At 42.0% G+C, this 12,989-nt stretch overlaps 1 protein-coding gene across 1 annotated transcript in view; it reads left to right on the forward strand.

The window, feature by feature from the left end:
- The first annotated feature begins 1,823 nt into the window (after window positions 1-1,823).
- The window catches only part of LOC124596473 (F-box-like/WD repeat-containing protein TBL1XR1), a 166,489-nt gene continuing 155,323 nt past the window's right edge, over window positions 1,824-12,989 (forward strand). Inside the window, exon 1 of the mRNA XM_047135616.1 lies at window positions 1,824-1,966. Within this exon, the coding sequence (XP_046991572.1) occupies window positions 1,909-1,966 (58 nt within the window). The 5' untranslated portion in view covers window positions 1,824-1,908. The remainder of the gene's footprint in view (window positions 1,967-12,989) is intronic.

Here is a 12,989-nt window from a genome sequence, read left to right on the forward strand (position 1 = left end):
ACGCATGTGCGGCAACAGCATCTAACATGTTGATTGTTGGTAACTAGTTCTTGCCGCCAAATCAGCCAGTGCGCCAGCACGAAACCTGGCAGCGAGAATGAAGCAAACTGGACATTCTTGTTAGCACACTAAATTTAAATATGTAATGGACTCTCATATTATGTATATAATCTTTTAATTTCTTATACAGTTCTAACATACATAGGATACGCTGATATGTCCATTCCATTACATAAAAAAAAAGAAGCCAACAATAAAGGGCATCGATCCCTATCAGCAAATGAAAATACAAGAAAACACTGTACATCTCCATACCATGTCAACGTACAATGTGGGGGCAATTGTATAAGTACTTGATGAAAGACCCCCAGGATGCTGCAAAGTTAATAGTTATTTAAGAACAAAACAAAAATGAAGCGACGATTGAACAGAAGCATTAGCAAATACTTGTATGTTAGTTATGAATGCATGGTAAGGCGCAGACAAATGAAAATACCCAAGCACGACTCACTCCCCGGCCTCACAGCTTTAATTCCGCCAGTACATCGTCTCCTACCTTCCAAACTTCACAGAAGCTCTTCTGCGAACCTTGCAGAACTAGCACTCCTGGAAGAAAGGATATTGCGGAGACTTGGCTTAGTCACAGCCTGAGGGATGTTTCTAGAATGAAATTTTCACTCTATAGTGGTGTGTGCGCTGATGTGAAACTTCCTGGCTGATTAAAACTGTGTGCCGGACCGACACTCGAACTCGGGACCTTTGCCTTTCGCTGGCAAATGCTCTACCAACTGAGCTACCCAAGTACGACTCACGCCCCATCCTCACAGCTTTAATTCCGCCAGTACCTCGTCTCCTACCTTCCAAGCTACCTCTCGGGCAGCTCAGAGAGTTCTGGCAAAGGTCACTCCGCCGACTCACTAAGAAGGATCGGAAAAGAAGGAAAGACATAAATGCAACGGCAAGAGTTCAAGGTGTTGTCAAAAGATAGAGACTCTAAAATGGAAATGAGCAGTACATCTCGGACGAAGAAATGACGGAAGATGAACAAAGGCAGTACTCGAGTAGATTCCAAGAGAAAGTCGAATACCACCAGGCAGACCAGTCGATCGCCGTGATAAAAAGCTGAAGAAAGAGTAAAGATTAAAGAGGCTTAAGATTAAAGAGGCTTAAGATTAAGGAGGCTACACCTCATAAAGACTGAATAGTGTTTATGGTGAATATGGTCTATGGAACAAGTAAGTAACTACCGAAGGAAAAATAGTTGATATGTAACCTTGTTTATTTTTATCATGCCTTGCTGAGAATTAAGGAATATGTTTTTCTTTTGAGTCTTAATATTAAGAAAAATGTTATTTGATGAGAAATATTTACGTAAACTGAAAAGTAGTCTAAAATTCATGATACGTTAAGGAATATAATTCTATATTAAGTAAAATAAATCTGTAATACCTTTACAGCTAGAGATCTGAAGATTTGGGCATGCACAAAATCATTTTGTGTTGAATGAAGCTTTATCGCTATTATTAGTGTTATTAACTTTAGCAGTGCAACTATTTATTAACTGATGCAAAACTCTACTGGATAAAAGGTTTTGTTCTTTTAGTAGGGTTATTTTTGCTTATAATTTTACGTTTTGATGTCAGTTTTCGTATACAGTCGCCCTGTATGACTTAAAACATCAGTATACCTTAAAATACGTGAATTTATATAAATAGTGAATGAACTACGTACTATGCACGTTTTCCTGCAGATCAGGCCAGGTCCTATGACTCTTCGGCTCCCCGAAATAAACGTATTGGTAAACATCTTTGGATTCAGCAACGTTAGTAAACTAACTGACTCTTTGGCTGTAGTATTTAATGTTTGTGTTTATCGGTTGTGTTCAAATGAAGTGAGATATACGACACAATGAGTTTTTCAAGTGACGAAGTGAATTTCTTGGTGTACCGGTATCTACAGGAGTCAGGTAATCTTTTCTTATATTTTGAATTAATTTTCTGCAACCACTGCTTAGCGGTTTGTTAGAGTATGCACAAATGAAAAGAAAATCAGAGAATTTTTTGGTATATCTTCAAAAATCCTCTAGGACGTATTACGATCGGAAAACAAATTAAACAATTCATCTATATACAGAAATTTAAAGTTGCAACCATAATTTTCAACACACATCTACCCATTCAGGGCGGAATAAATTTAATTCAAATATAGAGTGAGAAGTAACAAAGTGTGTAAAGGAATTGTTTATCCATGAGGGCGGTGGGTAGGTAAACAATCGTTGGCAGTTAGCGCCAATAACAGCAGCGATACTGATAATTTATTTTGAATAAAAATTCTTATAGCTGGACCAGTTGTCATTGTCACTAATGGTTTCTTATTTTTCGCTTGTAAACTGACATAACCTGTTCAGGTGTCCTATAAAATATTTGAATATTGGCCACTTTTAACTACGGTGTAGAGGCTGGTGTTACACTAACAGCTCATGAAATTGTCAAACTTATATTACAGAGACATCAATGTGGGTCAAATATTAACAATAATTTTCAGCCATATATCCATTTCTCCAACTTAATTGCCCTTATTCATTAATTGTTGTACTACTCCTTGGCTGTTTACATACATGCTGTGTACCAAGTAAACCATTAAAAAAAAAAAAAAAAAAACCAAATTACATTCAGTCACTAATCGTGATTAAAAAAAAAATAAATAAATAAATAAATAAATTCTATGCACGGTACTTATCAAAGCCCGGGGGCTTATCTTTGGCTGCTTAGCCATCAGCTTATTTTTTTTTTTTTTAAATCTTTTTTAGAGGTAATCACTGCTCTATTTACAGAGTGGTTTCAAAGTTTTTAGATAAAATGTAGAAATACTTAATTTGTTCCACAGCATATTTTCACAAAATATTTCAATGTGGTTTATTGTCAGTTTTATGAATGTGACATAGTCATGGCAGTAGCAATGACTAAATGGGCAAAACTAGTAAACCAGTAACTTGTTTCGCATATACCACACCCTTTACTTTGTGGCATCGAAATGAATTCAAGTATGAGTAGTTGTAGGTAATTTATGTAATTCATTGTTCAAGATGAAGTTTGTGTAATTTTGTAGCAGCATAGTTTTTTTGAACACACTGTTTGGGACAGGCTGTAACATGTGAAATTAAATAGTGGAAAATATATGAGGCAGTAACAACAACATAAAATAGGATACATTGCTACTTACCAAATAGAGGAGACATTGATTGGCTGGAAGTCACATTTCAAAGCAGACTAAGCTATTGGAGCCCCTTGCACGAATCCGTCTGGTGGATTAGTGTTGAGGTCTGGTGTGCCGGCCAGCCTGTGGATGGCTTTTAAGGCAGTTTTCCATCTAACTTGGCGAATGCGGCTGGTTCCCCTTATTCTGTCTCAGTTACACTATGTCGGCAATTGCAGCATGAACACTGTCTCCACATATGCGTACACCATAATTACTCTACCATGCAAACATTTGGGGTTACCCTCATCGGGGGGATGGTGTGAGACGTTGCCGGGTTAGGGGGGGGGGGGGTGCCCACTGGGGGCCGAACTGAACAATAACCCTGGGTTCGGTGTGGAGCAGCGGTGGGGTGGGTGGATTGCTGTGGCCTGATGTGGGGTTGTGAACCACTGAGGACTATGGCGGGACGAAGCCTCTCCATCGTTTCTAGGTCCCCAGTTTAATACACAATACACACAAGCTATCGGACAAAGTGTTTCCTGAGACATAAAAAGTCCACACACACACACACACACACACACACACACACCAGTGTACATATGGGCACTGTCGTCTCTGGGCACTGTGGCTTAACAACGGTAAGCAGCAGTCTCAGCTGTCAGCTGAGGTGATTAGTGGGAGGAAGGGGGGGGGGGGGGTTACAGAAGAGACATGGGGTGGGTAGGCGGAAGAAATATGGAAAAGTGTGCAACAATGTGATGGAGACAGAATGGACTGCAGTATAAGGTGGCTGTGGTGGGCTGGAGTGGGAGCAAGGGAGGGGTAGGTTAGGTTGAGCTGGGACTAGCTGTCGGGGCTACAGGAATGACGTCTGTTGTAGTTGTAATTTTCACCCATGAAATTTACAGGAATTGATGTTGGTGGGAAGAATCCAGATAGCACAAACAAAGTCACACGCACCATATTGGGTAGCCTGATTGGCAACTTATTGGCCCTACTGTCTCTTGACCACCAAGGATATTTCTTGTTTCAGGGACTGATCAAAGACAAGTCTCAATCCAGGTAGAGAACATGATTGATTTGCTTCCTGTCTTGAGGTATCTGAGTTATGTGTGGAATGCTATTCAGTGACTGTGCAGGGGATGGGAGGTGACTGTGCGGGGGATATAGTTTCTCGACAATGTGGATGGTAAATTTCGTTCTGTGAATGCCTCAGCAAGAAGCTTGGTGTATTTGGAGATGGACTGCTCATCACTAAAGGTGCAAAGACAATCTGTGGCTAGGCTATATGGAATGGACTTCTTGGTGTGAAGTGGGTGGAAGCATCTGAAATGGAGGTATTGTTGGTGATTGGTAGGTTTTATGCGGCCCAAGGTACTGATGTAGCCATCTATGAGATAGAGCCCGATATGTCAGAGATAGCTTGCTGGGCTGAGGACAACAAGGTGAATGGAGTAGATGATGATGAGGTTCTGGAAGAATGTGGGTAGGGTGTCCTCACGCAAGGTCCACTGAATCTGAAGCAGGTGAGGAGTTTGGGATTCTGGGTGACCAGCAAGTATTCCTCTAGATGTCCCACTAATTGATAGGCATAGGATGGTACCGTGTGTGTACCCAAGGCTGTAGTGTGGATTTGTTTGGATGTGATGCCTTCAAAGGGGAAGTGATTATGGCTGGGGATATAGTTGGTCATGGTGACTAGGAAGGAGGTTGTACATTTAGTCAGTTGGACGTTGGAAAAGGCGGTGTTCACTGGCATCAGGGCTATGGTATTTTGCTACCCACCCTAACTACCCAGTTTCCTCATCCATCCCAAATACCATACGTATCCCAACACCTTACCCATGGCTCATATCCTTGCAGTAAACCCAGGTGCAAGTCCTTTTCCATATGTCCTTCATCTACCGCCTATGCCAGTTCTGTCACAGGCATCTCATACCCCATAAAAGCCAAGGCCACCTGTTAAAGCAGTCTTGTGATCTACAAATTTAGCTGCAACCACTGTTCAGCATTCTACTTATGCTGTCTATCCTCACATATGAGTGTTGCCAAACTGCCAATGAAGCAGCTGGGCCATCCAGTTGCCAAGCATGCTGCCCAACATGGTATATTTGACTTCAACAACTGCTTCACAGCCTGTGAGCAGCACGGGTGAGCAGCCGGGTGTTAGTGTCCAACAGGCACAATATTTTTGCAAGCGACCACATTGCCTTCATCAGGTGCACTGACGAACTGATTGCCGAGGCGCTGGCACTAGGCTTTTATCTCCTACCCTCCAGGTGTTCCAAACGCGGTCCACACTCAGGTGCAGAGCTTCTACCATCTGTTCCGTTTGCAATTTGCACCCAAGGGCATGTGATGGCAGCATCTTCTTAGGATATCTGCCTTTTCTTGATGTCAGTTCATGGTGGGATGTCTTCTTTCTCCTTTTTTAAACATGCCAAAATATTGTGCCCATTGGACACTAACACCCACGTGTCCACCCGTGAACTCTTCCATCATGAAGTATGCCACGAGAAATCGAACAATCATGTCACATACCTTTACAGGGAGGAGAAGTATTGCTGCATGAAAAGGCTTGACAAGCTGCATTACCAGAGAAGCCATTTACTGAGTGCATTTGCATTCCTTATGGGATGCCATGAAAAGTGTGTGCTGCCGAACTTCGCCAAGATGACACATCACATTGATTCAGCAGCAGCCAGAAGAATCAAGAAACATGCCAGCCTAGGCATGGTTCGTGAAAGAATTATGTTTTGCTCACTGTTGCCTAGACTCAACTAACAGAGAACTTCACAAACTCCTTCTACAGCTGGCCAACCAGGTCAACTCCTGAACATGGGAATGGATTGACTGTGTCACATGAGCAGACTCTGCACAAAGAAAGGCCACTGTGTGTCAGACATCAAAATTAGAGCATTTATCAGATCTTCTGAGGCTCCCTGCAAGACTATCATCAATCTCAGGGCCAGGGCCAGGCAACTGGATGAGGACACGCTCGCAGTTCTTTAGAGAGGACTCAACTTTGCACCAATTCCTAAATCCACAGTTATCACAGATGTCATCAGTGCAGTGGAACAGACGGCTGCATGACTTCCACCTGAAGCAGTTGAAGAAGTATGTTGCGAAACTTGTCGTGCTCTCAGATAAACTAAACCTGTGAAACCAAACATCTGTACCAGGGAGAGGGCGGCCATATGGGAGCTACAAGAAGATCGAGATATCATAGTCTTACCAGCCAACAAAGGCAACTCAACTGTGATCTTATCTCATCAAGATTACATCGAGAAGGTGCAGGGTTTGCTAGAAGACAGTGCATATCGGAAGATCAACACTGACCTTACCAAGAGAGTGGAGAGGAAGACCAGGGGAATCTGGCTTACCAGACGGTGTTGTGAAGAAGCTACGACAGAGAGGATGTGTTCCACCGAGATTTCACAGTCTTCTAAATGTACACAAAGAGGGAGTGACTTTACACGCGATTATCAGCAACATTAGTGCTCCAATGTACTCACTTGCAAAATACCTGAAGGAAATGCATAGCCCTTATTTTGGTAAATGTCTACATCATATTCGCATCTCAGTGGATTTTGTCGGGCGTCTTACAACTTCAGACTTTGTGATACGGACAGCCTTGTGAGTTTTGATGCTGTCTCTCTCTTCGGAAGGGTGGCTTTGGAGAAATCCTTTTAACTTATTGGTCAGAAGTTTGGCACAGAGATGACCAATCTTTTTACGCACATCCTGACATCAACATACTTCCTCTTCGACAGTGAATACTATGAGCAGATGGACAGAGTGGCCATGGAGAGTCCACATTCACCAGTCGTCACCACCTTGTTCATGGAACATTTTGAGGAGGAAGCCCTTGTTTCAGCACAGTGGAAACCTATGTTGACGATTGTCATATGACCACATGGTAGAGACAAGCTGAATGGTTTCCTCAGTATTTAATAATCACTTTCTGAATATAGCAGGTGAACTAAGTAGAAACCTAGTCCCAACAGGGAATCATATAGCGCTCGTAGAAAAAAGTGTTCCGAGACTGTTGCCTGAAATGCTCCTCCATGATACTGACAAGAGGGAGATTGAGTTAATAATTAAATCACTAAAGACCAAGAACTCTCATGGATATGACGGGGTATCTAGCAGAACACTGAAGTATTGTTCCATGTATGTTAGCCCAGTACTTAGCCATATCTGTAACTTTTCCTTTAGGAGTGGTCGGTTTCCTGACCGATTAAAGTACTCGGTAGTGAAGCCACTTTATAAAAAGGGAGACAGGGATAATGTTGATAATTATAGGCCTATTTCTATGCCATCGGTGTTTGCTAAAGTTATCGAGAGGGTTATATGTACAAGGTTACTGCAGCATTTAAATTCACATAATTTGATGTCCAATGTACAGTTTGGTTTTAGAAATGGCTTAAAAACTGAAAATGCTGTAGTCTCTTTTCTCTGTGAGGTGTTGGACGGATTAAATAAAAGGTTGCGAACGTTAGGTGTTTTCTTTGATTTAACGAAGGCTTTTCACTGTGTTGACCACAAAATATTACTGCAGAAGTTGGAACATTATGGAGTAAGGGGAGTAGCTTACAATTGGTTCGCCTCTTACTTTAAGAACAGAAAGCAGAAGGTAATTCTCCGCAATATTGAGAGTGGTAATGATGTTCAGTCCCAATGGGGCACTGTTAAATGAGGCGTTCCCCAAGGATCCTGGGGCCACTGCTGTTTCTTATTTATATAAATGATATGCCTTCTAGTATTACAGGTGATTCAAAAATATTTTTGTTTGCTGATGACACCAGCTTGGTAGTGAAGGATCTTGTGTGTAATATTGAAACATTATCAAATAATGTAGTTCATGAAATAAGTTCGTGGCTTGTGGAAAATAATTTGATGCTAAATCACAGTAAGAATCAGTTTTTACAGTTTCTAACTCACAATTCAACAAGAACTGATATTTTAATCAGACAGAATGGGCATGTTATAAGCGAGACGGAGCTGTTCAAGTTCCTAGGCGTATGAATAGATAGTAAGCTGTTGTGGAAAGCCCGTGTTCAGGATCTTGTTCAGAAACTAAATGCCGCTTTATTTACCATTAGAACAGTATCTGAAATAAGTGACATTTCAACACAAAAAGTAGCCTACTTCGCATATTTTCATACGCTTATGTCATATGGTATTATTTTTTGGGGTAATTCTTCTGATTCGAAAAGGGTATTTTTGGCTGAAAAACGGGCTGTTCGAGCTATGTGTGGTGTAAGTTCGAGAACCTCTTGTCGACCCCTATTCAATAGTCTGGGAGTTCTGACATTGCCCTCACAGTATATATTTTCTTTAATGTCGTTTGCTGTTAGCAATATTAGCTTATTCCCAAGAGTTAGCAGCTTTCACTCAGTTAATACTAGGCAGAAATGAAATCTGCATGTGGAATGCACTTCCTTGACTCTTGTGCAGAAAGGAGTGCAGTATTCTGCTGCATCCATTTTCAATAAGCTACCACAAGAACTCAAAAATCTTAGCAGTAGCCCAAACGCTTTTAAGTCTAAACTGAAGCGTTTCTTCATGGCTCACTCCTTCTATTCTGTCGAGGAGCTCCTGGAAAAGCTAAAAAATTAAGCAAATTCCAGTGTTACATTCTTGATTTTCTTTATTTAAACTAATGACGTGTCACGTGAATATGTTTCTTATATTTCATTTTATCTGTTTCTACAATCGTGTTATAATTTCATGTATTGACTCGTTCCATGACCATGGAGACTTCTCCTTAATGTGGTCCCACGGAACAATAAATAAATAAATACGTCTCAGTTCTGTACACCAGAACATCAAGTTTACCATGGAAGTCGAAGTAGATAGAGTACTCCCCTTTCTGGATGTCCTGTTTAAAAGAAGAGCAGATGACACATTGGCCACAGTGTGTACCATAAGAAGATGCACACCGACACTACTTACATGCAAACAGCTGTCACCATCCAGCGCAGAGGAACGGCATCCTCAAAACATTGGTCCAAAGGGCTGTACCCTGTCTGACAATGAGAGCCTTAACCAAGAACTTGAACATCTGAAGGTCAGTTTTGCAGAAAAATGGCTACATAGAGAAGCAGATTCGGAAAGCTCTACATCCCACACTGATTGTGCAAATGGAGGAAACAGAAGAGGTACCTCAGCAGGATGGGGGCTAGCATTCCATTCTGTGGTGCTTTATAGGGAAATATAGGTCGAATTCTTCAAAAACTTCAAGTGAAGACTGTCTTCTGCCCACCAATTAAGACAGAAACACTGCTTGGTAATGTCAAGGACAATCCAGGACTGTGGAAATCTGGAGTCTACCAGATTCCCCTGTGAATGTGGCTTGACTTACATAGGTCAAATGGTGTGCACTATCGAAGATCGTTGCTAAGAAGATCAACGGCACACCAGACTGCAGCAGCCTAACAAGTCCGGATTGCTGAACGTTGCCACTTGGAATTACACAGTATAAATAATGACCAATACCAAGGTTCTGACACTAGACGTTCAAATATTGAGACTTTGTCATTAAAGAATCTACTGAGATTTGAGTACAGGAATTCCTAATCAATTGAGATAGCAGTTACATCCTTAGTAAGGCCTGCAAGCCTGCTTCAAATCTCATTAAAAGGAGAAAGAAGACATACCACTATGAACTGATGTTGAGAACAGGCAGCGATACTAAGAAGACTGAGTCAGCACACGCCCATGGGTGCGGACCGCGAACAAGACGGATGCTGGATGCTCCACACCTGGGCACAGACCACGTTCAGAGCACCTGGAGGGGGAGGGGGGAGGGGAGGATATAAAAGCCCGGTGTCAGTGCCTCAGTGGTCAGTTTGTCAGAGCACCTGATGATGGCAACGTGGTCGCTTGCTGAAATATTATGCCCTTTGGACACTAACACCCGGCTGTTCATCCGTGGACTGTTTCATCATATCCTCCATTCTCAGAAACCTCATGGCCTTCTCAGTCCCTATTGCAACTTGCTCTTATCCCTATCCCCATTTGTGTGCGTGTGTGTGTGTGTACACATTTACTTTTCTGCTTCTGAGGAAGGACTTTGTCCGATAGCTTATTCTGCATTAAAATGATTAAATTTGCCTGTCTGCTGCACATGCTGGGTAACAATTTATCCTATTTCATATTGTTGTCAGTTGTTTATTTGAAGTCCAGAAATCTTAGACTGTATAACCGTGGGGTTATGGGGCTAATTGCAAAATGTTAAATGCATTTGTATTTACACCTGCAAAGAACAGAACATGTTAAGTAATTGCAGCAATAACCTAACGTTTATCTTCAGCAGCTAAATAAACTAAAATATACATGAAAAGTCATCAGACCTGTTGTGCCAAATACAATAGTAGCTAAGGTTTAGAATTGACAAAAGACTCATTGTCTATTTTAATATACTAAAATATAGAAAGACTCGTTGTTTATTTTAATTTACTAAAATATAGAAAATAGATCACATTGCATATGAATGCAAGCACATTATTTCTTTATAGCTCTATGAAACAGTGAAATTCTACCTTAAGCAGGAGGCAAGTGTAAAAAGTAATTATTGGTGCTGTTGACCACTGTGTACACAATATTTTTATGACTTTTATTTTCTTAAGATTAAAGTTTTCTGTGAGAGACGATGAGCTTAATAGTTAATGCAAGTGAGCCTTTAGGTACTCCGCAACAGAATGAAATGTATGTTTCATTAGCAAATCTTTCACTTTTTGAGTGAAGGTACTGCTTTTATTTATACCTGGCTGTTCCCGGCCACACATTGCTGTTGCTTAGTCTGCTTAAAGTGGAAAAGAAAGAAAAGAAAAAGCAGAAATTTCTAATATGTTTGGGGTATATGTTGTAATCTCCTTCTATTCTCTCCAACTTGGTCCATATCCTCCTCCCTCTCTCTTTGTCCATATCCTCCTCCTCCCTCTCTCTTTGTCCATATCCTCCTCCTCCCTCTCTCTTTGTCTATATCCTCCTCCCCCCCTTTCTCTGTCCATCTCCTCCCCACTTTCTCTGTCATTCTCCTCCCCTCTTTCTCTCTCCACCTCCTCCTCCCCCCCCCCCCCCCCACCCCCTTGTCAGCCCATCACCTCCTCTCCCCTTTCTATGCCCAAGCTCTCCCCCCTTCTCTCTCTCTCTGTCTTTCGTCTCTCTCCCTTTCCCTCTCTCTCACTCACTCATCTGTTTCACTTTCTGTTAACATTTCCTCCCATCCCTCTGTCCATCTCCTGTCAGGGTTGGCTAGCAGTATGTTACTGTTGCAGATGTGACATTGGTCTTGTTATAATATGTATCCACATTAAACATTTGTAAATATAACTTCAAGGTGTTTTGCAGCCAGAGCTGTATTGAACATATCTATAAGTTATTTTCCTTTTCCACACTTAAAGGTTACTTTTGTGTAACAAATTTATAAACATATTTAAAAAACAAAGATGATGTGACTTACCATACGAAAGCGCTGGCAGGTCGATAGAAACACAAACGGACACATGCATACACACAAAATTCAAGCTTTCGCAACAAACTGTTGCCTCATCAGGAAAGAGGGAAGGAGAGGGAAAGACGAAAGGAAGTGGGTTTTAAGAGAGAGGGTAAGGAGTCATTCCAATCCCGGGAGCGGAAAGACTTACCTTAGGGGGGAAAAAGGACGGGTATACACTCGCGCACACACACATATCCATCCACACATATACAGACACAAGCAGACATATTTAAAGACAAAGAGTTTGAGCAGAGATGTCAGTCGAGGCGGAAGTGCAGAGGCAAAGATGATGTTGAATGACAGGTGAGGTATGAGTGGCGGCAACTTGAAATTAGCGGAGATTGAGGCCTGGTGGGTAACGGGAAGAGAGGATATATTGAAGAGCAAGTTCCCATCTCCGGAGTTCGGATAGGTTGGTGTTGGTGGGAAGTATCCAGATAACCCGGACAGTGTAACACTGTGCCAAGATGTGCTGGCCGTGCACCAAGGCATGTTTAGCCACAGGGTGATCCTCATTACCAACAAACACTGTCTGCCTGTGTCCATTCATGCGAATGGACAGTTTGTTGCTGGTCGGTCCCACATAGAATGCATCACAGTGTAGGCAGGTCAGTTGGTAAATCACATGGGTGCTTTCACATGTGGCTCTGGCTTTGATCGTGTACACCTTCCGGGTTACAGGACTGGAGTAGATGGTGGTGGGAGGGTGCATGGGACAGGTTTTACACCGGGGGCAGTTACAAGGATAGGAGCCAGAGGGTAGGGAAGGTGGTTTGGGGATTTCATAGGGATGAACTAACAGGTTACGAAGGTTAGGTGGACGGCGGAAAGACACTCTTGGTGGGGTGGGGAGGATTTCATGAGGGATGGATCTCATTTCAGGGCAGGATTTGAGGAAGTCGTATCCCTGCTGGAGAGCCACATTCAGAGTCTGGTCCAGTCCCGGAAAGTATCCTGTCACAAGTGGGGCACTTTTGTGGTTCTTCTGTGGGGGATTCTGGGTTTGAGGGGATGAGGAAGTGGCTCTGGTTATTTGCTTCTGTACCAGGTCGGGAGGGTAGTTGCGGGATGCGAAAGCTGTTGTCAGGTTGTTGGTGTAATGGTTCAGGGATTCTGGACACCTTGTTTAAAAACTATCTAGCCTGTATCTGTCCGATTCTTCATAAGAGTATTGCCTAATAGTAAATTGGTAAACTTTTCGAGTTACTTGGCAATAATGTTTCCTTATTATGTTATATTCCATATTTATTTGTATATTATATGTATTGTAAATAGGCACATAAAA

The sequence above is a fragment of the Schistocerca americana genome, chromosome 2 (genome assembly GCF_021461395.2).
Source record: "Schistocerca americana isolate TAMUIC-IGC-003095 chromosome 2, iqSchAmer2.1, whole genome shotgun sequence".
Lineage (NCBI taxonomy): Eukaryota > Metazoa > Arthropoda > Insecta > Orthoptera > Acrididae > Schistocerca > Schistocerca americana.